The following is a 25,480-nucleotide window of genomic DNA, read 5'->3' as shown; positions in this document are numbered from 1 at the left end:
TTTAATCTACTCAGACAATTTTGCAGACATGGGTGTTGAAATTACCCATACAATAAATGCACGGACCTGGTGATTGAAATTACCCAGATAAATGCACAGACCTGGTGATTGAAATTACCAATAATTATTCTTCTCTATTTAGAGTTAAAAATGGCTCTCCTACACCGATTGCTTTAGTTTTTCATATTCATACCATAATACTTTCACAAACCACTGATCTCAATCATCTACCTATTCATCTGGGATTATAAAACACACATGATCAGAAAGAAGACCCTCTGTACATTCATAAAGTATTTAATATATTCACATTCATACCATAAAAGGTTTAATATATTGATGGAGCCTTTGACCTGCCTAGAAATAACGTTTTATTTCTAGAAATTAACTTTCTCTACTTTCTCACAGGACAAATAACAACAGGTCCTGTCAGACCCATAAAATGTCAAACCATGTTTCAGAAATGACATGAATTGCATTTAAAAAGTACACCAGAATAGGAAATTGACTGAGTTAAGTTGTGCACATTAGTTAGTTTTGCATAGCATAACTAGTTTTCACTGTGTATGTTTTAAATAAAAAACTATCACATTTACACTTAAAAACACAAAATCCCAATAATGAGTATGTTAACCATCCTTTGTTTTGAGCCCGTTGGCCAGAATGGTGGTTCAATAAAAAAAATCTCACCTGCGGACAAAACGCCTACAGCGGGCATCCAGAGAATCCTGGGACGGATTTCATTTTCAACTTCAAGGAAAAAATTGTAAATTCCTGCCTCTAGTGTCTACAATGAGAACAGCAGAAACAATGTATTTACAACGCCAGACAGCCTTAACATCTAACTAAATAACAACTATCTGGCTACAACGTTTGAATTACAGCTTTTATAGACTGAGTGAACAAACTTGTAGCCTAACGCGGTGTCCTATGCTAGTGGCACGGGGCTAAGTTACTTGGATATCTGACTACCAGTGCTGGCTAGTTACTTCGCTACTTATGGAGCGCTAATTACTATGGAAGAACTATGGCGAACTGCTCGCTTTTTAGGTCTATATCAGCCATATATCTATCTGAGTTCTCTCTAGAGCTTTATCCCAATTTATTTGAGACTGGACCAGCAAAAAGACCTGATGAAAATAAACAAGATAAAACCATTGGACTCCGTGACAGGGAGTACGCCAACGACAAAACGATCAATGAATTACTCCATTTCAAATAACACATCAGCAATTATAATTAGCATTTAATAATTAAAATGAGCATTGTGTTCGCTTACATTTTACATTTACTTGATTTGTTAAACAGTAGAGTGGAAACACCCCACCCCGCATTTTTTTTTCTTGTCGTCATGACCTTCTTATGGGGGATCTAGGTTCATTTGGGTTTCTTTAAGACCAATGCGAGTGATAAAAAACACTTAACTCCTCCCATTGACGGCACCTAATCATGCAAAACGAACACGTCCATTGCCAGGTTTTTCTGGTGTGTATATACGTGCCTATCAAAGCATAACGCAGTGAACGGTGGTTTAGGAAGGAAACAGATGGAAAATGGGTATAGAATTACAAAGCAAACCATCGCAAGTCAACCCCTAAGTGCGGGATTTTTACTGTTCACAAACCGCCCCTTCTTCCTTATATGGGTATTCATTCCAGCCCGTTTCCATTTTTTCTATCAGTAAATCCCCGCCTCTTTCACTGCCTGTCAATTCGCACCACTGTTGTTGCAGCCATTTTAATCTAGACTTCAGTTACCGCTGGGCGAATGATGCTTGATTAGGACCGTAGGAAGGTAAGGTTTCATTTGGATTTTGCTGTTTTTGTTTCTCGGTCGATGTTGTGCGTAATCTAATGACAACTCGCTACAATTTTGGGGGCAAAGTTCGCGTCGAACGCAGAGAAAGCGCAATAAAACACCATAAATAGCTTAGCAAACTGTGGCTGGCTAACTGGGAGGGAAGTGTGGTATTACTGTAGTGACCCGGCTGAAGACGCTAGCTAGCTTTGTCTGAAGTCGTATTTACGTCGTATTTCTGGGGTTTTATTTAAAAATACGTTCGCCTTTCATTGTAACTCAGTGTAGAACTGTTTTCTTTTCTTAATACAAACATTTCCTAATGTTTTAATTTAAAATAATAGCACACTAGTTAACTACCAATGTAATGTATGAAAAAAGGGGGGTGAAGAGTTTTTTTTGTGTTTGTTTTGTTTTTACAACTGGTCCAAATTATTTCTCTAAATGTGTTCCTCCCTACCACAAGGGGCACTACCAGTGACAGATCTTCGAAAAGTAAATAATAAATAATAATAAACATGTAAGTACAGTTGTTATTTTTGAGATTGTTTCAAGTCGAAACTATACCAGAGACCAGGACAAATGACATGCAAGTAATTCAGTTAGTTAAACTAAGTGGCCTACTTTCAATTAAAGTATTTTGTTTCTGAGTGGTAAGGATTACTTTACATTCAATAAAGTAACTTGTTATTGCTCTGAAAAAATACAAATATTTTGCTTTCCTGTACTACAAGTGAACATCCAGGGAAGAAATACCAATGGAAAACACTAGGAATGCACAGATTAAAAAATTCCTGGCTAATATCGATAGCCGATATCAATTTGCCACAATAGCCCAATACCAAAGTTTTTGTAATTTCTGTGCCTGTTTACCCTGGCATAAATTAAATACAAATTGTTGCTTCTGATGACACCTTTCTATTTTTAATCATATATCTCACAAAGCCGATCAGCCATAACATTATGACCACCTGCCTAATATTGTGTAGGACCCTTTTTTGCGGCCAAAACAGTCCTGACCCATCGAGGCGTGGACTCCACTAGACCTCTGAAGGTGTGCTGTGGTATCAGGCACCAAGATGTTAGCCGCAGATCCTTTCAGTCCTGTAAGTTGCGAGGTAGGGTCTCCATGGATTGGACTTGTTTGTCCAGCAAATCCCACAGTTGATCAATTGGATTGAGATCTGGGGAACACCTTGAACTCGTTGTGTTCCTCAAACAATTCCTGACCCATTTTTGCTTTGTGGCAGGGCGCATTATCCTGCTGATAGAGGCCAATGCCATCAGGGACTATCGTTGCCATGACAGGGTGCACATGATCTGCAACAATGCTTAGGTGGGTGGTACGTGTCAAAGTAACAACCACATGAAAGGCAGGACCCAAAGTTTCCAAGCAGAATATTGCCCAAAGGGTCACACTGCCTCTGCTGGCTTGCCTTCTTCCCATAGTGCATCCTGGTGCCATGTGTTCTCCAAGTAAGCGACGCTCACGCACCCGGCCATCCATTTGATGTAAAAGGAAATGTGATTAATCAGACCAGGCCACCTTCTTCCATTGCTCCGTGGTCCAGTTCTGATGCTCACATGCCCATTGTAGGCACTTTCCACAGTGAAAAGGGCACCCTGACTGGTCTGTGTCTATGCAGCCCCATACACAACAAACTGTGATGCACTGTGTGTTCTGACATTTTTCCATCAGTACCAGCATTAACTTTTTTAGCAATGTAAGCTACAGAAGCTTATCTGTTGGATTGGACCACACGGGCCAGCCTTCACTCCCCACGTGCATCAATGAGCCTTGGCCCATGACCCTTTCGCCAGTTCACCGCTTTTCCTTCCTTGGACAACTTTTGATAGGTACTGACCACTGCAGACTGTGAACACCCCACAAGGGCTGCAGTTTTGGAGATGCTCTGACCCAGTCGTCTAGCCATCACAATTTGGCCCTTGTCGAAGTCGCTCAAATCCTTATGCTTGCCCAGTTTTCCTGCTTCTGACACATCAACTTTGAGGACAGAATGTTCACTTGCTGCCTAATATATCCCACCCACTGACAGGTGCCATGATAACGAGATTATCAGTGTTATTCACTTAACCTGTCAGTGGTCATAATGTTATGGCTGGGGTGTGTGTGTGTGTGTATTTATTTCTGTAGTTGTACAGTATACATTGCCTGTATATGAATGTAGTGAATACATTTCTCAAAACGGCTTTAACAAACAAATGCCATTGTTTCTCAATTTACAAAAACATCTTGTCACCTCACCTATCTTAAGCCAAAATATCACAGATGGGAAATATTCAGCTACGACTGAAATGAGGTTACCGTGGCAACAGAGACAACAGTCAACAGCACTTGCAGGCGTCTGTTTGCCGCCGCTCGCTAGCTGACTAGAATCTGACTGTCCTGAAGTCACTTGACATCGTTGCAGTTTAAACTCAAACTAACATTGAAAACCACCATGTGTGACCACACACACAAAAACAAATGTACGCTGGCTTCTGGAGATTTTCAGATGAAAAGTGTCTTGCATTGGAAACGAATCCTTCAACGTTCCACTCCGATAGACTACGATAATGCACACGTTGTTGCTGAGCGCACTCCCTCTCCTACGTGGATCGGTGTACGTAGATCGGTGTACGTAGATCGGTGTACGTAGATCGGTGTACGTAGATTGTGCTGAATTCATTGTCTGGATGAATACAATAGCACACATGAATACAATAGCACACATGAATACAATAGCACACATGAATACAATAGCACCAGGCTCTCCGTCACCTTAACAATAGTGTTGTAACGCTACAGATTCTTCATACCGATAAAATGCTCTGCATGTGTCTAACAAAAAGTTATTGTCAAGATGTTTTTCTAGCTATGGTTTGGCCATTCCGGAGTGCCACGGTAAAATGAACGCAGCAGAAACGTTCTCACCTAAGTGCCATGCAGTTGTTGAAAGCCATTCAAAAAAGGCTTCCCACCCAGCTACTTGCTGAGGGAAGCTGCACTGGCCATGGTGGAATGACAGACGGGGAAAAAGCAGTGTGGAATCTGAGCATTAACAATTACAATATGAATGTACGTTTCATTGATAGTGCATGTGTCTAAATAATGAGAACAACAGAAACCTCTCTGTTTAGATTATCTCTCTGTAACAGAAACCTCTCTGTTTATCTCTCTGTAGGAATGTTTACGATGGTCATATGGCATGGGGGGTTGACTTCAAAAAACATGGTCTTTGTAAGTTAGAAACACCCTTAATGTATAGGCTAGCTGGTAACCAACATTACAGTGAGAAGATAATGGAACGTTGACTGAATGACATCTAACAGCAGTGTGGGTTTCTATTGTTTTCCCTCTCTGTCGCAGAAACCCATTCACTATAACGAAAAGCTTGTAGGAGGTACGACAATACTGAGTAGTCCATCCCTTTACCCTAAACCAACACATGTTGGATGAAGAGCCATTTTTACTAGTACAAGAACACGAGGAATGCTGTGCTAATCACCCTCAAGGTATGTCAAGGCAATATAAGAAAATAGTGTGGTTAAGGATTGCACAGTTTGGACTAAACGGTGCCCTCTATCTGATAATATGTAATACGTATTTAATAGTGCTAGCTTTTGCTGTCAACCAAAACTAAATACTACCTACTTGCTTGCTGGATTTAATGTTTCATTTTAATGTTTCATGTTTCTGCGGGGGCTGTCACAGTTCTCTTGAACTGCCAGTAGGCTATAGCTATAGAGAAATCTGTTCAAATCCCCTGTCTTTTAGAAGTTTAATTTTAGCAATGAATTGAGATTGTTTATGTTGGGCCTGCCTTTTTTTGTGGAGTGCAACATGGTACTTTTCCGAGCTGTGGGTTGTGGTTTAAATGGTGCATTTGTAGTGATAGACCGCGATATTTGAGGTTGCACGTTTTAAGTAAGTAGCCAATTGGTCAAAACCGCTATGGCGGGACAATTTTAACTGCCTCGCGTTGTCACTAGCGGAAAGGTAAGCGATTTCACAGCTTATGTGTGAACGGGCATTAAATATTGGACGCTTTTAAGCAGTCGGCTTATACCGATTACTTATTTGCCTGTAATCAGCCATTGTCAATTGCTGGCTGATTTATCGGTGCATCACTAGAAAACGCTAGTCCCCTCCACCTGGCTGCGTGCTGGTTCTGTGGCTTGCCTTAGCCGACATTTATCCTACAAAGCCTAGCTACAGCATTGAAGCCACTCCACTTGTTAAAAACTGGCTGCTGGCTACATTCTTGTCATAAGCTAAAAGTATTTTACTTCAATTGTCATTTGACGTACAAACATTCTATAACCGAGTTTTGTCACTTGACATTAATTAAAATACATTTGTTGACGTCAAATATGTTTTAAATGTTAATTTCCAGGCAAAGACCCAAATAGAATTAAATATGGTTTTCCAAGCTGATGGGGACGAGTACATGAAGGCATGTTTCCCAAAATGTGTTCTGACCGTAGGCACAGTAAGTAAAACAACATCCTGTGAGCGGAGACAGTATTCACCACATTTTCTATGGATAAATGAACATGAATATAAGGGCAATAAACCCAATATGGCTTTGTAAACAAAGGTATACCAGTGGTTAAGACTGAGATGCTAGGGAAGACCATCCAACTCCAACTAAAGTGCAATGGTGTGTAAGTGCCTGACAGTTTAAGATAAATCTCAATGCTCCATGATAAAGGCTGTCAATAGATCTCAAACACTGAGCAGAGGCATTCATATATAAAATATTACCATAGTCCAGCATAGGCATAAAGGTTCCTAAAATGTTTTTTTCTGGCTTTAAAAAAGAAACAAGCCTTGTTCCTAAAATAAAATCCCAACTTTAACTTGTGTTTTTTTGCAAGTTAAAGTGTATGCAGAAAGACAAGTCATCAATTAAAATTCCAAGATATTTCTATGAAGTTACTGTCTCAATCACATTACCCTGGTAGGTTGTAATACATGGAAGATTTAGGTTTCTTTTTTGTTTTAGAGAACAACATTTGGTTGGTTTTGTCCACATTGAGAACAAGTTCAAATTGACACACGGTATGTTTAACAACATTAAAAGCAGTTTGTAAATGTTGAAAAGCTTTCTCTAAGGTCAAAGCACAACAGTAAATAAGTGTAATCTGCATAAAAGTGGTTTTCACATTTTGTACATTTTTATCTAGATCATTTATATAAATAGTGAACAAGAGTGGACCCAGTACAGAGCCCTGGGGTACACCATTTAGAATAAACAATGAATCAGATGCAAGCCCATTAAATTGCGTGCACTGAGTTTGATTTGATAAGTAGTTGGCGAACCATGCTGAGAAAGACCTATTCTTGATAGCCTTTGCTTCAGTATAGTGTGATCTACTGTACCAAAAGCCTTTGAGAGATCGATTAAAAAGTGAGACACAATGTTGTTTCTTATCCAGAGCAATAGTGATGTCATTTAAGACCTTCATGGCTGCTGTTACTGTCCTCGGGTTAGCAAACGGTAAGGAAAAATGGCTATGACTAGTTAGCACAAGGTCCATAATGTAAAAATGTGTTATGGTTGTTGTAACAGTCTGTTGACAATATTAGATGGTAGAGATGGGGACAAAAAATCCCTACAAAAATATATCGCAGTATTATTTTTGACATGAATACACAGACTCTCTCAGCATATCTTCAAGTGTATTGATGATGTCGTCCCAACGGTCAATGTCAGGACCAGAGTTTACGTTATACTTTTTTTCTGACAGCCAATATGTGACAGAATTGGTGTTTTATCTGTTTTTCTTTTTTTTTTCTATTACAAAATTTGAGTTTGGCTTTTAAAAAAAGTATTCATAAAAGTACAGGTTCAGAGCTTAGTAATTGTGTATATAATACAATACTGTTTGATTAAGTTATGGGAAAAATATGCTGCATTAATCTGCTCTACATAGTTCTGAGAATAAAGTCTACGTTTAAGGCTATTCAGCATAGTTCACACCCTCTTAGGCCTTAACCCCACCCAGCTATTTTAGTAATCAAATGGTTTGGTCATAATCAAATGAATTACTGGTAAATCAGGTAGCTAATTATCAAACTAAGGGACTTGCTCACTTTTGTGAAGACAATATAAACATAATAGCTAGGCATAATCACTCCCTAGCATATCATCAGGCAAAGCTAGCTACCCAACGAACAAGCAGGATACCAGGAAATGTTAACTAGCTGGTAAGTTAACGTTGTTCCCTAGCTAGGTAACATTAACAGTAAAGTCAGTAGCTATAGCTAGATAACTAGCAATGCAAACAACTTTGACAACGTTCAAAAAATTATCTGTAGCTATTTAATAAACGTTAGACTCACCCGTATACATGTAGGAATGTTTTATGGCATACAGAATCTTTTGATTACATACAAAATCCTTTGTCTTTGCATTTGGTCTGTTGACTTTGTTTACAACCCTGTTTTCGCAAATGTTCACACTCAAGGTGTTCAAAACTCCAAGAATCTGTGCATCTTTAATTGTCTCTTTCATGGATGCCATGGCTGACCTTTGTAAATGTAATCCGTGGACAGTTCTTTTATACAAGACAAGCCAGAGTTTCTTTTCAGCCTTCTCTGCATTTGCAATGAAATGCCAGCATTTTCAGGAGAATGTGCAATTATCTTGTTTTCTGACAATGTTTTGAACAGTATCCATTTCTGGGATTTCTTAATCATTGTCCAATTCATCTTCCAAGTCAGAGAGGACCATGGCATCATTGTCTTTCAGAAGGTGTTCTCTAACAACTTGATACAAACAGAATTTGCCATGACCAGCTAAATTCAGGGCAGTGATGTGGTTGACAGCTCTAGCAAAGCTTTATCCATGTCTGAAAATCCCGGGGTCAACCAAGTAGTTGTTATGATAGAAGCCGGTGACTTGGCAGACCAATCAGAACACAGTATGTCAGCATGGCCATCCTCTTCATTATCTCAGCCAATCATGTCTAGCAAGAAAAGCCCTGTATTTTCCACTGGTTAAACCAGGGTTTGTTTTACATTTTATTTGTATTTACACTTCGCATACTAGTTTAAGTCACATGAAAGTTCACATCTTCAAGAAGACATTTCTGCAACAATTTTTTTTTTCTTCCCAGAACATGTTTTCATTCTTACAAATGGCTCTCCTGTAAATTTGTGATATCCGTCATACGTCATTCACGAATTCTGTCACATATGGCCGTTAAAATTCAAATTATTTTTGCACAATATTTTATTCCAAAATCAAACAGTTAGGTCCAGATATATTTGGCCACTGACACAATTTGTATAATTTTGTCAGTATACACCACCGCATTGGATTTGAAATGAAACAACGGAGATGTAATTGAAGTGCAGACTTTCCGCTTAAATTCAAGGGGTTGAACAAAAATATCGTACAAAACGTTTAGGAATTGCAACCATTTTCATACACGGTCCCCTTATTGCATGGGCCCAAATGTAATTGGACAAATTAACGCAATCATAAATAACATTTTAATTTTTAATACTATGTCGAGAATCCTTTGCAGGCAATGACTGCTTGAAGTCTGGAATGCATGGACATCACCAAATGCTGGGTTTCCTCCTTTGTGACGCTTTGCCAGACCTTTACTGCAGCCGTCTTCAGTTGTTGTTTTTTCATGGGTCTTTCTGCCTTAAGTTTTGCCTTGAGCAAGTGAAATGTATGCTCAGTCGGGTTGAGATCAGGTGATTGACTTGACCATTGTAGAATAGTCCACTTCTTTGGCTTAAACTCCTGGGTTGCTTTCGCAGTAGGTTTTGAGTCATTGTCCATCTGTAAAGTGAAGTGCCGTTCACCTAATATCTTCAGCAGTTTCAATTTCATCTGCAGTAGAAAGCATTTTCCTCAAGTCATCCAGTGCAGCCATGTCAACGCCTAAGCGCCACAAAATGAAATCGATGCACCAATCAAAAAACAGTATTCAGTAGAGCCCGCCCTTCCAACTGTGATGGGTGAAAGTGACAGATTCAATGATGGATTCAATAATTACAGTTTTCACAACCATAAAATCGTGAAATGGATAATTAAATGTAGAATTACACCATTAAATGTTATGTTTTTGTTCGTTATTTTATTTATATAAATGAGATTTCCTTTATTTCATGGTGTATATATTTGTTTAATAAAGTCTCTAAAATTCCTCCATATTCTCCTAGTCACTGCATAGGATTCTGAACTAGGGTACGACGCCATCATTGTGATCAAAACGCCCCATCGGTGAAGCCAGATGGCTCCCTCAAAATTCAATGCCAGTGTTTCTCCTAAACCAACAGTCATAAGCAGCCATTGTTGAATTCATATTGGTACTGAAGTAGCCTATCGTGAGTTCAGTGACTGAGAAAAGCTGATTTGGACGGGAGCAAGAAAAAGCGATTTGATTGTAATATTTTGCTCTCTTCTCGTCTCTTACACAGTCTGTCTGTACTCAGCATATGCAGACATCTTAAATTTAAAAGCCTACAATATGCTCCAGTACTTTATTCTTGCTCAATTCATGTGACCTATTGTTATTTATGTTTCTCTGTTGCAGGTTTGTTGATGTCTAATACCTTATTTACCACATGTATATCAGACTTTTACAGACTTATTTTGTTACATAAATATACAGAAAGGCTTATGTTATTTAAATATATAAGATTTATTTTAATGATTGAATTTGCATTGGTTGAAATTCAAAGCCTCCTCAGAAGCTCCATTTATTTAATTTATGCTGGATTACACCGGTACAGAAATGATTTGTTATATAAATATTCAGTATTGGTATCGGGCTGTCATTTTCTTATAGTTGCATCACTACTTACTAAGTAGCCAACAAGCTTCTAGTAATCCACCCATTCATCTCTGTCCGGGTCACTTTTTTTTAGTTCGCTTGGCAGGGAAGGCAATTCATTACTTTACGTCTTGGATGACAAACTTGAGCCTAGACCAGTTGGTGTTAAAATATAGGTAAAGGTCTACCACTCAGATAAAAGGTGCATGAAAAGATAAAACAATTATACATAAGCATGCACCATTATAAACAGTTCCAGCAATGAAGCTGGAAGGGAGACAGCCAAACAATCCCCTCAAACGTTTGTGCCTTCCGTGATACTGACAAAAATAAGGACCCTTTCGAGAAACTTGCATTGCATCGCATTATTACTGTATCTTGCACAAATTACTGTTACTGCAGAAACCACAGAAACTCAAATATTAGTTGTTTTCACAGTATCAGCTTTGCCATGAGCACGAGGAAGCAGAAGCACAGGATGATATGTGCGGGTCGCGTAGCTCTTGATAGATTTAGCATCTTCATATACATGAATGCGAACACTTTGGTTACAGGTGCAGGGCAGTAGTGTCCTATTTCCAATTCAGGGTGTTTCGCGATCAACTAGGATTTTATTTTGCGATTCAATTGAATGTGTTTTCAATGTTGAACTTCAGCAGAAATGTTTAACTGAGAATGTAATGAGAAGGTTACTGGCCTGGTTTTTCCAGTGACTGACAAGATCCCCTTGACCGAGAAGTGTTGTTTCATCATGTTGGACCTGTAGAGTCATAAAAACATTTTTCATGCTTTTCCCCTTATAGACGCTAATGTACTGAACTATCTCTTTTAGGGCTGCAATAACTAATCTCTAATTAAAAAAATATATATTGCAACTTATTTTTAATTTCTTTAGTAATTGGGTCTATGTGATACACAGCTAAAAATACATTTAAAGAATGAGGAGAGTTTTTCATCAAGCTCCATATTGGTTTGACATTGTGCTGTATGTTGCATGTCGACGTGAAGAATCGTCTCACATGTGTGGAGTTCTTTAACGTTTCCATCGTCGGTAAATTGATGGGCTTCCATAAATTCCATTACTGATCAAAATATTTGTTTATCATGGCCGTCTCTCGTCCCTCTACAGCAGGCATGAGCACTGTTCTATAACACTAATTCATTATTGTACGAGCCGGATCATAGAAGTTGCAATTCACATTGTATCGACACATCAGTATAGTGATGATATTAATGTGTTTTGAAATCCATATTATGCACAGAGGGGCATACAGGCTGAGACCCATGGCCAACAAGACCCCATATCCTTATAATTACATTAGTGTGTTCGACATGTGGAACATAAATAATGCGAAAGTATGAATTCTAATTAGTTCTATAGATTTGTTTCTTAACCCAGACCTTGGTGTCGACTGTAAGGTTAACGACCGTGACGTCCAGATGGTTCCATATTACAAGATTTTCCTCCCCCATTCAGAGTAGACACAACTTTATTTTATCATTGGCTGTCATTGCCAGCAGGACCATGATAGTCTGTTTACCTTCCGAGAAAAGCCAACTCCCCGCCCTCTGTGATCCATAGCCCAGACGCCACCCACTCGACTCCCCGCCCTCTGTGATCCATAGCCCAGACGCCACCCACTCGAATCTCCGCCCTCTGTGATCCATAGCCCAGACGCCACCCACTTGAATCCCCGCCCTCTGTGATCCATAGCCCAGGCGCCACCCACTCGACTCCCAGCCCTCTGTGATCCATAGCCCAGATGCCACCCACTCGACTCCCAGCCCTGGGTGATTCATAGCCCAGACGCCACCCACTCGACTCCCAGCCCTGGGTGATTCATAGCCCAGACGCCACCCACTCGACTGACGTGCATTCCCCACTGGACGCATCAGCTATTTTTCCCAATCTCTACCAGATGTGATCAATTTTAATATCAAAACAAACTCTGAACCAATCATTATATTTTGTGGACAGGATTGTTAAATAAATTGTGACTTTGACTGTGTCTTACCTAGGGCTGAGCAATAAACCCACTTTATCACAATGGGAAAAAAAATCAATTTCAATGATAAACCTGTAACCAGTTATCGATAAAATCCTATTTTCGTGGACAAAAAATGTGGAATGGTGGAAGATTAATGAAAGAAACTTCCCCAGAGTAAGTCATCTGACAAAGCGGTATCTTTGCATTCCTGCCACCAGTTAGCCTTCAGAGCGAATCTTTAGCACAGCTGGCAACATTGATACCCGCCCCAGCGTTAAGGACTTCACCAAGTATAAAATGCCTGTTTTGAATCATACAAGCTGATTGGCTGAAAGCTATGGTATTTAAAACCATATTTGCCAAAAAGTTGTTCAAATGGTGTTGGAAAACCAGTTTATAATGGCAATAAGGCACATACGTTTTATTTCTTTTGGGGTTACTCAGTTAATAATGTATTATAGAGGCCTATTGATATATGATGCATGGATTAGTTTGGAGTTTTATATTTCATATATTTGGTTTGTTTAAAGTAATATTGATGAAAGTTAATGAATTGTGAGTTTTTACCGTCAGTAGGAGGCTTGCTTGCTCCTATGATTTGAAAACCCAAATATTTATGCCATTAGTCTTGGCTGTGAGGCCTTGTGTGAAAAGACTGTTAACTAACCAAACATTGGAACAGCATACCTTTGAGTGGAGGTGAACAACAGTGGGGAAAATGGACATGAATTTGCGCCAACGTTGAGCTAGCGAGGTCCTGTTGATGATTAATTGAGATTGAATGTTTCATTGTTGATAAATTAAAGAGGATGTCAGACAAGTTTGTACTTGCTCCATCTTCAACTTTCTCCACTGTGGTTCATTGCATCACCATGTTTGGCGGTGAGTGGAATTTTCCACCAGGTGATTCAGATACTATACTATTATAGTACATTCAGTGTCTGCTAAATGACTAAACTGAAAACTGTTGTGACGTGTCTGGCTCTTCCCCATTTCTCTAAGGTATCAAACCATCATAGGAATGTAAACGCTGCCCTCTTCATGCAGTAGTAGGAATGGCACTTTAAGCTACAATGCATAATATCCATGGTCGGAGAAAATAATTTGTTGTTTTATTATTATGATTAGTCTATTATCCTTTTGACAAATTATGACTGATGTGGCCCAGGGTGGTCTAGTGGTCACTGATGGATGTTATAGAACTTACAACAAACAGTACATTGCCATTTTTGCGTCTGTTTGAATTCACTATTGAAAAGTGACTTTAGTGCTCCATGCTGTAGACCTGAAAATAAGTGAACATTTTAATAAAACAGCTCATCTTTAATATAAAGCCTAGTAGTAATATGCTGGTTGACTCATCCCGACATCCTGGAAGTTATATCCATGTTGCAGACGGGCTCCAAAAATATTTGGAAGACCACTGGGTTGCAGTCAGGTTGAATCTTTAATGAGATCTCTAGGCCTAACAATGCTTTCGTAATCATGTCAGTTCTGTGGAAACTAGGCGGGTCAGGTTGAATCTTTAATGAGATCTCTAGGCCTAACAATGCTTTAGTAATCATGTCAGTTCTGTGGGAACTAGGCTGGTCAGGTTGAATCTTTAATGAGATCTCTAGGCCTAAAAATGCTTTCGTAATCATGTCAGTTCTGTGGAAACTAGGCTGGTCAGGTTGAATCTTTAATGAGATCTCTAGGCCTAACAATGCTTTCGTAATCATGTCAGTTCTTCGGGAACTAGGCTGGTCAGGTTGAATCTTTAATGAGATCTCTAGGCCTAACCATGCTTTTGTAATCATGTCAGTTCTGTGGGAACTAGGCCGTAGTGTTCCTCTCGAGGTAAACCACATATCACCTGCCAAGACGTACCTCCACCTCATCACGCAGTGTGAAGCGCTTGATCAGAACAAGTATTTCCCAACCAGGGGACTGGGACCACTGGTGTTTTGTCCAAAGGGGTTTTAAAGTCTCATGACACCATTGGCTTACTTATGACCTACCCTTTGATACCTGACCCATGCACCCGCTACAGCCTGGGGTGTTTATATAGAGGTCAGACACTAAAACAGAATCACAAATGTATTTTGTTGCATACAAAAGCAGTATCGCTTTTATGGCTACATTGCTACTAATAGGCACAAGCGTATGGACGAAGTTCCGCTTTAGCCAGATGTCGGCATATCAGTTTCCGGTTTACTTAAGGCAAACACCCGCGTCGCCCAAAATTTCAGTTTTTAGTAGATGTCTCCAAGACCTGCCTAAAATAAGCATTAGTGATGTCCATCGAATTGTTGATGCCTGGTCCCCTGCTCCAACAAGCAAGCGGAACAAGGGATTCAAACTCTACGTATCGAGTTATCTGCACAACTACGAGGGTAAGTAGTTTACTGTGGTGTGCCGGCCGGCTATCGACTAAGCTAGTTAGCGACATGTTCGTTTTTAGTGTAGTATTAGGCAGGACAATAGAACGCATAAAAATTCACCCTAGCCTCAAAAACGGCAAAAGAACTCTGGCTGAGCTGGAACGCTAGCGCGTCCCCATAGCAAGTGAATTGAAATGAACCTTCATTTAGCCTCTTCTAACCTGTATTAAGCTTAAAATTCCATAGCCTCAAAAAAGCACCAAAACAGGTTTCCTCTTTTATTTTACTACTGTACCTCATTTCACAACGAAACTGAAAAATAACAACTGGCATAGTAAGTAAACATCTGGTCCTATATGATATTAATTGCGCTTAAACCTGCGTTATGTGTAAGTATATAAAAAATCGCCTTATCTGACTATTTCTAGTCTAGCATTTGAAGTCAATGAATGGCGTGAGACATATTTTATTAAAAAGAGGACATTCACCTGATTAAAATGATGCCCCACTTGTACCTTGAAACCTAAATGAGTCACGTACATTATATATATATATATATATATATATATATATATATATATATATATAAATAAATATATATATATATAAATATATATATATATATATATATATAAATAAATTTTTTTTTTTTTTTTTATTTTTTTATTTTCTTCGTACAACAGCATCAATCGACTTGTTGTGAGTTTAGGTGTTTACTAATGCGGATGAGTATTAGTAAGTAAACCGGAAACTGCAATAACGACTTCTAGACAAAAGCGGGAGTTCGTTACTACGCTGGTGCACAGAGCCTATTCATATGAAATTCTATAAATGAAATGCACCATTTGCTTGGTTGTTGAGCTCGCTTGTTTATACATGTTAGCTCTACAGCCATCTTTCTGCTGTCTAGGTGGGTTAGCCTGTAGCTATAGAAGAAACATTTCATTGGTTTTCTATGGCAGGAAATACACTGACTGTCTCCCTCAATAGCTCCAATCAGATTTAATGTTACTGGTTCTATCAGTACCCTTTGGTTACCGTGCCAGCTTGATCTTTGTTCTGCCTCCATGTGAGTGCATTGCTTCCTCAAAGCTGTGTTTGCTTACACAGAAAAAGGTCTATTGGGTCTATATAAAACATCTCTCATTTTCCCTTAGCTGTTGGCTTCAATCAGAGGTATCAAATTACAAAGTAAAAGTGCTTGGCTGTGTTACCCAGATGAGGGAAGTTCCTATTTGAGACTTAAGTTAACAGGTAAAGGGAGTTATTTTAGGTCTTAGCAACTTCCCTCACCTGGTGAACACAGCGAAGTACTGGGGAAGTACTTCTGTTTTGTACATCACATTTTTACATTAGTGTCCATTCTTTCTAGATCAGATCGTCTGCAAAACGACTAGAATAGAATGTATCCCCAAAAAATATGTATTTCAAAGATGGACAAAATGTTGGGTACATGTTCAGTCCCGCTCCCCATTTGTTTACATCATTAAACATACAATCGTCATTTATCTCTTGGAAACTGCTACTCTCTACATTTTCTCAACAGGGTGAAAAGACTGACTTCAGGAGCATTCAAGCATTTCGCCACCAGGTCGATGTCATGAATTACACAGATCCGGTTGGGGAGAAGGCCGTCAACTCGTGGTCCAGAATTGCCTCGGCCGGGCAGGCAGTCCTTCTGGAGACCTTACAGATCCTAAATCCAATGTCAAGGGATCTCTCTGACACGGAGGAACTAGTGTCCTTTCTACAAGGACTAAAAGAAGAAGGCCATAAGCCCACAGTGCTGCGAAGCAAGGATGTTTACGGATATAGATCTTGTACAGCGAAACTCTTCTCGGCAGAGACATACTCAACGGACATGGCCAGCAAAGGTCCAAAGCCGGGCAAGAAGAGGGGTAGGAAGAAGAAGAAGGAGTCTAACAAATATGCATCGTGGAGTGCAAGTGCATCAGAATCTCACAAGGGATCCCCCTTTTCCAGACCTCCAGTTTTGACCATTAAACCTCCACAAGTACAGCAATGTCTGAAACTGACAAACATTACAGGTTTGACCAGAGGTCACACAGCGCGAATGCAGATTAATTCTCAACCTCCAACACTTTCAGGGATACCGTTGCTGCCTTCGCAGAATGCTGGCAGAACACCTAAAGCGGTTGCTTTGGTCGGTCAAAGGTATCATCCGTCCTGTCCGGAATGGAATGGGGCCCTTATTGGAGACTCTGCTCCGGTCCTGTACCAAAACGGGCGAGGAGTTTACGACTACGAGACTGACATGACGAACCACAGACGATCCTGGAGAGACGACCGCTCTCTGTGGATGATGAACCGTCAGGAGGAGTGTCGTCTGGACAAGAATAGTCTTCGGTGGAAGGTGGTCAAAGTGGACGACTGCGTCACAGTGGAGGACCTGAGGAGGAAGGCCCAGAAGGTCCTACAGGTCAACCTGTCCCCTGTGATTCAGATACGTCCGCTCTATGAGACGCTGGCCGAGTACCATTGTGATGATATCTCTAGTGACTTCTTGGATTAGTCCACCCAGCATCTGTGTTGCAAAAGAACAACCTTGGCTGACCCTACCGAGGTCATTTTTACCATCGGGTAGGAACATTGTGTCTGTGTCATCTGACTGACTACAGTGAAGTAAGTTTCTTGCTTTGAGCAGCACTGGGATGATGGCATGAGTCTACTGTGTCATCGAGCTTAAGGGACATGTTTTGCAGAAAGTGGTGTTTGAAAGACACTCCATAGACATTGAAGTGCAGAATTGTGCGTTTCTTTTAAATTTTTTCCACTTTCTGTTTTGTATGCTGAGGATAGACTGAGAGGTAAGCAGTGTCCTGACGCACTGTGAAATAACTTTGCAAGAACAGAAACCTTTTTTGTACCCTTTTTGTTTTAGTCTACACAACATTTTGCAGATTCGGTCCCCTGAAATGAATGTGTAAATGGTGCAACCTTGTTTTGGGGGCATTCTTTCATATCTTAATTTAGAGCTTCCTGTGGTCACTGAGTCATTGCCATTTTGTGTAGCTATTTCATTGAGTGCAAAGCCTCAAACTATTGTGTTTTCTGAATGTAGGCACTTAAAACATAAGAACTCCATTGCAGGACAAAGTTAATGGCCTTATTCTTTTTAGTATTCCTATAATTATTTATTTAATATTTTTTGTTACTAGTAGTTGATGTACTTTCTCTGGGTAGAGCATTTGAAAGCATTATCAAACATCCTATTTTTGTGAAACTTCATTAATGCCTGAAGCTTCAAAACAGAAATCTAAACTGATATTAATTTAGATTCTTAGATTGGGTGCTAACTTTGTGTCGGTGCTAACTGGGGAAAATACCTGAACACTGGTTAAATCTGGCTATTTGTGAGAATGATTATTAAAGAACAAGACATGGCTGCATTTAACCATTTCTGAAGTAGTTGCTACCGTGTGTTGCGGTCTTTCATCATTAGTTCAGCTGACTGGTTTAGGAAGCACTTTTTCCAACAGTTATTTTAAGTTAGACATTAAACGTATTGGAGTGGCACAGTCCATCAAAGGTACTTCAAATGAACTGTTGTCAACTTGTACCATATGGCAATCTATTTCTTTTTAGTGCACTATTGACCAGAACCCAATAGAACCTAGTAAGGAAGCAGTGTACCATGTGGGGAATAGGGTGTCATTTTGGAGGCCACTGCCATATTGGTTTAGCCTTTTTCTTTTTTTTTTTTTTGCAAAACATGCCATTGGTGCTCCCTTGCTGTCTTTTTACAGTTCTAGCACAAGCTGTGATTTAAGGCCACAACATGATACAATTAAGCATTTTAATTGGCTCACGGTATTGATCACTCCTTTCTGAATTTCATTGGTGCATTGTTTTGTCACCATTTTCTCCATTGGGGAAGTTGTTTAAATGTTGGGGCAAAACTATAGTCAGATTTAGGATTTTTTATTTTTTTGTCAAGTTTAACGTTTGTGGAATTCATGCTTAAATTGTCATGTTGTGGCCCAAGATCAGGACCTTAAATGGATCATTTATGTTGCCATATGTTGAAAATACTGTAAATATTACTGAATGGGTGTGTTCAAACCAGGGACCAAACAGTCATTGCGATTGCCGAAGTCATTCCTAGACTAAGAAAATGTGGTATGACTGAATGACTGTAATATAGGTGTTTCTCGCCTGAAATTATTAATCTTGACTACAATGTACCAGATTGTTTAAATATTATTACTAAAAAAGACAAGTTAAATTGCCATTTTATTTTGGGGAATGATGAGGCACACTAGGTCAAGATTTTTACACAGCATTCAGTTGTCTGGCAATGCATCCAAGCCTTTACTCATGGCGTCTTTAAAAAGACTAGGCCTGATTTGTAACTTGCAACTATGCAATTCAAGATAACAATTGGCTACACAAAATCGTGACCCTGAGTGATTCCAGGTTTGCAAATTTTTTACAGAATTGCAATTCGGCAGAGCTCATAGTGTTCTTGCATTAAGTACTTGCCTAAGTTACATTCGGCTAGGGTCTTGAGTCCTCTTGTCACATGATTCAGTGCATATTATGTGCAGGTTTTCAACCAATAATTTGTTTTGTCTCAAAGGTGTCTGATTCATGCAGTTCATTGTTGAAATTTGTTGAACAAAACTGTAGTCTGTATTGGATTACATTTTCAGAAATTGCTAAATAAAATTGATTAAAAAAAATTACTTTTTTAATGTTCCAGAAGATGTTTGAATGAGGTGTTTGAAAGGCTGTTGGGTAGTCTGAACCACTTCGTGACCTGTATTTAACCTGACCTAGTCACCTTTTGCCTTGATGACAGCTTTGCACACTTGGCATTTCTCTCCATACCACTTTCATGTCCCCTGGAATGCTTTTCCTACAGTTTCGTTGGAGTTTCAATGTATGCTGAACACATGTTGGCTGCTTTTCCTTTACTTTGTGGTCCAGCTTATTGTTGCAGAAGGCTGTGGTGTGCCTTAAGTTTTAAATAATTCACAGACCGTCACCAGCAAAGCACCATCATACCTCCATGTTTCATGGTGGGAACTACACATGCAAAGATCACCTGTTCACCTACTGTGCATCTCACAGTAGGTGAACTCTCTATTTAAATTTCATGAAGCATTTACAGTGGCAAGAAATGGTCTGTGAACCCTTTGGTTTTCTGTATAAATGTGTCAAAATATGATATGATCTAAGTCACAACAAAAGAGAAACACTGTCTGCTTCAACTAATATCACACAATTCTGTGTTTTCTGTAGACTGTAATATCTTTACTGAACACCATGTAAACAGTCACAGTGCTGGGTGGGTGAAGTTAAGGAACCCTTGGATTTAACTGGTTGACGCTCCTTTGGCAGTAATAACCTCAAACATTTCCTGTAGTTGCGGATCAGACAAACACAACAGGACTTTTTGACCGTTTCTCTTCAGAAAAGTGTTTCAGTTCTGCAATATTCATAGGATGCCTGGTTTGAATCACTCTTTAGGTTATGCCACATCTCTATTGGGTTGAGGCGAGGTCAGGACTCTGACTGGGCTACTCCAGGAGGCGTGCCTACTTTTGTTGATTCTATTGAAGGCATTCTGTTGTAGATTTACTTCTCTATTTTGGGTTATTATCCTGTCTTTAGCTGACACTCTAGGATTCTTGTCAAACTCATTGAGCATTCTGCACTGTGCTCTTGTCATCGTTTCAGGACTGCCACTTTCAGGGAGAGTAGTAACCGTGCTGAACTTTCCATTTATGGACAAGTTGTCTTGCCATGTACTGATGAACATCAAGTCTTTGAGAGACACTTCTGGAACCCTTTACAGCTTCATGGAAGTCAACCATTCTTTGTCTTGGGTCTTGTGAGATCTCTTAGGTTTGAGGGATAGTTGGCATCAGGCAATTCTTGTACTCTAACCCACACCTCCAATCTCGTCTCATTGATTGGACTCCAGGTTGGTTGACTCCTGACTCCAGTTAGCTTTTGGAGAGCTTATTAGCTTTGGGGTTAACTCACGTTTTCCACCCTGCACTGTGAATGTTTAAAGACATGAAAACTTGGTATTGTTTGTGTGTAATTAGTTTAAACCAGACAGTGTTTGTGTTTTGTTCTGACTTAGATGCTCAGATCAAATCTTATGACCAATTCATGCAGAAATCCAGGTAATTAAAAAGAGTTTAAACGTTTTCTTGACACTGATTTTGGGCTGCAATCTGAGGTGTCGTTAACTACTGATTTCTGAGGCTGGCAACTGTAATTCACTTTATCCTGTGCATAACCATGCGATTTCCTTTCTTGTGGCGTTCCTCATGAGAACCACTTTCATCGTAGCAGTTTTTGCAACTGCACTTGAAGAAACTTCTTCAAGACAAGCTGCCGAAGTCGTATTTGAGCCCTGTACGTCAGCACCATGTTTTGCAATTAATTTAATATATTTTTGTAGATGGCAGTAAGTTGCTTTTCATTCTTTTTCTATATAGTTTGCTGTTGTTTTTTAAGTTCTGGAAATTTCCCGGATTAACTGTCCTTCATTTCTTAGTTATGATAGAGTGCCATTTCGCTTATTTGAGGTTTTCTTTGCCATAATATAGATTACAGAAGTACAGAATAATGGGTTTCTGTATATCCCCTCAAATCAACGGGATTTTAAAATGAATAAAAAATGTTTCCTAAAGCACACCTGTATATTGAAATGCATTCCAGCTGGTTGAGAGAATGTGAAGAGTGTGCAAAACTGTCATCAAGGCAGAAGGGTGGCAACTTTTTGAAGAAGCTACAATATGAAATGTATTTTTAGCTTTTTGGTTGCTTGATGATTCCTTATGTTATTTCATAGTTTTTAAGTCTTAACTATTCTACAGTGTGAAAAATAGTTAAACCAAAGAAATGCCCTTGAATGAGTTGGTGGATGTGTTCAAACATTTGACTGGGACTGTGTATTAAATGAGCAGCAGCTACATTCTTTGGTTAGAGATGATGAAGATCACTGCTTTCTGCTGCGGCTATGGAAAACTGGCAGATTGACTTGCCTGTTACTGGCTTCTCTAGCAAACCATGCTTAATCAGCAGAGAATGTGTTCCCAGATATCCGCTTAGTGCTAGTTTGAATAGTAATTACGCTAGCTAGTTTCCCACTTTGCAATCATGTCTATGTCTGACTGGCACTGGTGACTGGTTAAACGTAACACTTGGCCAACACGACAACATTTGCACCCGTTTTTGTTAGCTGGTGTGAAACTTGGTGCACAGATCATGAAGAACAGCAACTGTCTTGAAGTGTTTGTCAGCATTGTAAATGTAGGTTTGCGTTGCGGTAATATCTAGTTTTCTATTCATAGATATTGCTTAGAGAAGTGGCTGAGCTACTGATCTAATTTAATTTTGAATTTCATTATGATTTTACCACAACCATACTCCCTATGTTTCAAATATTTATTGAAGGAGTGTGAATTTTACCAGTCAGTTAAGTTGCGGTCTGAAGTGAGACCATGGTACTTAGCTTTATTTCCTAGCATTTTGAATTTGCTAATGGCAGACTAGGCCTCAATTTGAAAATGTGGGCTCACACCAAGAAATGTTTGGACCACAGTGAATACAACATTTGTGTGATTTTTAAGGCAATAATCCTAATCTCCCTGTAAATTGAAATGACAGGTTTGTCAGCAAAACGTGTTTGTGCATATGCAAGTAAAATGGGTGTTGTGTGGAGTCCAGGACTGGCCAACTAGGGGATCTAGAGGGTGATAGCTGCCTGTGAGCAACTGGCTGATACCATGGGGTCAAGGGTAGAAACTGGCTCTTACTGCAGTGATACTGCCAAAGATACCAAAGTATTGGACCAAATGGCACCCTATTTCCTACATATTGTACTAAAGGTTATTGGTTAAATGTATCTATTTGTTTAGGGAAGGGGGTATCATTTGGGCACAAGTGTTCATGGGCCATCTGCCATGTTTTTACTGAATTCTGGTTTAATCTTGTCACCATGGCTTTGTGTTTTAAATTAAATAATCTAAATGAAGTCTAAATCCTTATATCAGTGTTATTCTGTGTACAATTACTTCTTGTTGTTTCTTTGCTGACCTCAGTGGAAGGTTTGCCTCCTGGATGTCCTGTGGAAAAGGCTTTAGCTCAGACATTGACAGGAAATAACCTTCTAATGTTGTCCCAGGGCCAGAAACATCGTTAGCGGAAACCCTGTATCACACTTGCACATGTCACAGTGATGTTTACTGGCAGAGTTTGTGTGCAGAAGCATGTCATCTGTTCTGATGGTCATGTTGTGCCGAAGTGTGCATGCATGTCAAATGAAAACATCAGTTACTCTGTTATGTTTCTGTTGACATTAAGGTACTCTAGACATGCTCATCCAGGTTTTGCATTTGGATTTAGACAAAATGTAAAAAACCCTGTCAATGTCTCAAAATGTTTCACCTCTAGGAATAAATACTGCTACTACTGTGATAATTGCATATTGAATGGACAGGCTACACAAAGATATGGTACAAACAGTACCCTAGAAAGCAAACAGTACCCTAGAAAGCAAACAGTACCCTAGAAAGCAAATAGTACCCTAGAAAGCAAATAGTACCCTAGAAAGCAAATAGTACCCTAGAAAGCAAATAGTACCCTAGAAAGCAAACAGTACCCTAGAAAGCAAACAGTACCCTAGAAAGCAAATAGTACCCTAGAAAGCAAACAGTACCCTAGAAAGCAAACAGTACCCTAGAAAGCAAATAGTACCCTAGAAAGCAAACAGTACCCTAGAAAGCAAACAGTACCCTAGAAAGCAAACAGTACCCTAGAAAGCAAACAGTACCCTAGAAAGCAAACAGTACCCTAGAAAGCAAATAGTACCCTAGAAAGCAAATAGTACCCTAGGTCTGTCACGACAACAGGATGGAAACAATTTAGTCAGTTCTGGGGTTTTGGAAATCATGATTTTACAGCTGGTACCTTCTTTCTTGAAAATGGAGGGATGTAAGATCTCTGTTCCTTTTCTGATCTCTGCTTGAAAACATTGGTTCAGAACGTAACTATGAATGTGACCAGTTACACAAGACTTCGGTTCTGGATTAAAGCCACATGCTGTCTAACATTGCCAATGTTTGTATTACATACAATAATGGAATCTGTATTGAATAATAAATGTTGTGCAATTTTCATTAGGAAACAAATCTGATGATACTGTTTACATACACCTGCTTTTCTGATGGCATGGTCTAGAAGCTGCCCATAGATGACCCACTTAGATTACAAAATAGGCCCAAAGTTCCATCCCACTTAAACTGCCTGAAATCTCTGGAATTTGTAAGAGCAGCTCTTTAACTGAGGCTGCAATTCATACCAAGGTGGCAAATTTTATGGGTCTCGTGATTTTCTGTCACATCTCGGTGTAGCCAGTTTTCTACGCCGCCTGAAGGGGAAAGACTGTTACTAGGTTATTCTGCTTGTCCAAATCTATAAACCAGATTACTGGGGGGGGGGGGGTTCATTCTGAAATGAATTTTCAATTGCATTTCTTTGTTCTTTTGCTAGAGACTGTTCTGTCAGTATTTGTTTTAAACTGGTCTTTCAAAATGTTTTCTGCTATAACCTCCATTGTTTTCTGTCTTAAAAAATATCTGGATTTTGACGTATCTGTTTTATGTCCAAAATACATTTATTTTGACCTGTTAATCAACTCTGAAGCCGTCTGACAAAGGTGATTCTTCATCAGTCGTGTTGAATCATTTTCATGCTGCTCCCGCCAACACTGCAGCTCTGCTCCGCTCCCCCGTTCCCCTCCTGTGGGGGATGGGTGTGCTGCTTTGTGGAAGCGAAGCAGAGCGCCTGGGGGTGGGGGTTGGGGGCTCCCTCTGAGAAGGTTGGAGGCCATAAAGGGAAGCTAAGGTGACGTTCTAAAAGTGAAAATGGTTTATCTGTTTGCGCTTTCGCTTCTATTGTTAAGCAAAAAATTACTGATGACCTCAACCAGATGGTAAGATGAAAATGCTAATTTCAGTATTTTGGTCAGCAGGAGTGGGTTATGGATGTTGCTCTGAGGTTGAAGGCTGAAATGGACAACAGTGTACGAAGAGTAAATGTTTTTCAGTTTGGGTCAAGTCAGAGTAAACAAAAAATTCACACCTTCGCCACACATACTCTAGGGGATATTACTAAGCTGACTGTACAAAATATTTAAACAGTCTTTTAGTGGTGTCTTCAATGTTTGTGTATTTTATGTTGTATAACTGCTTGTGTCAATTATGCTCTACACCATAGGGCATAGTGCCAAAGGCCAGATTGGTAGGCCAGCAGGTTGGTCGGGGCCAGCGTAATGGGTGTGACTGGCAGGTGGGTGGGGCAGAGATGTTGGGCGGGGCTGGCAGGTGGGTGGTGCCAGCAGGTAGGATGTCCAGTAACTGCCAATTTTGGTACAGTCAAATGTTTTAGTTGGGGACATTTACAGGGACACAGTTATTGACTCTGATGTGTGCTACCTAATAGAGAGAGCAACCTTGCTAATACATGCTAGCAAATATGGGCATATTT

General features: G+C 39.6%; 1 protein-coding gene across 3 annotated transcripts; it reads left to right on the top strand.

Moving 5' to 3' along the window:
• Positions 1-1,489: 1,489 nt before the first annotated feature.
• si:dkeyp-87e7.4 (uncharacterized protein LOC557283 homolog) lies at positions 1,490-24,217 on the top strand. Of its 3 annotated transcripts, none has more exons than XM_010874886.4 (3): positions 1,490-1,794; positions 5,168-5,313; positions 16,497-24,217. In XM_010874886.4, the coding sequence occupies exon 3, from the start codon at positions 16,551-16,553 to the stop codon at positions 17,481-17,483; it is 933 nt and encodes a 310-aa protein (XP_010873188.1). In that variant the 5' UTR covers positions 1,490-1,794; positions 5,168-5,313; positions 16,497-16,550; the 3' UTR covers positions 17,484-24,217. The 3 variants fall into 3 exon arrangements, with proteins under 3 accessions (XP_010873188.1, XP_010873178.1, XP_019896170.1); XM_020040611.2 differs by lacking the exon at positions 1,490-1,794 and adding an exon at positions 5,024-5,038; XM_010874876.4 differs by lacking the exon at positions 5,168-5,313 and having other exon boundaries at positions 1,491-1,794.
• The last annotated feature ends 1,263 nt before the right edge of the window (positions 24,218-25,480 follow it).

Source organism: Esox lucius, chromosome 2 (genome assembly GCF_011004845.1).
Source record: "Esox lucius isolate fEsoLuc1 chromosome 2, fEsoLuc1.pri, whole genome shotgun sequence".
In the NCBI taxonomy this organism is placed as follows: Eukaryota; Metazoa; Chordata; class Actinopteri; order Esociformes; family Esocidae; genus Esox; species Esox lucius.
This window is presented reverse-complemented; position numbering and strand designations above follow the sequence as displayed.

Excerpts from the sequence above, each read along its gene's own strand:
- si:dkeyp-87e7.4 (XM_010874886.4), top strand. The coding sequence starts at position 16,551 with ATGAATTACACAGATCCGGTTGGGGAGAAGGCCGTCAACTCGTGGTCC.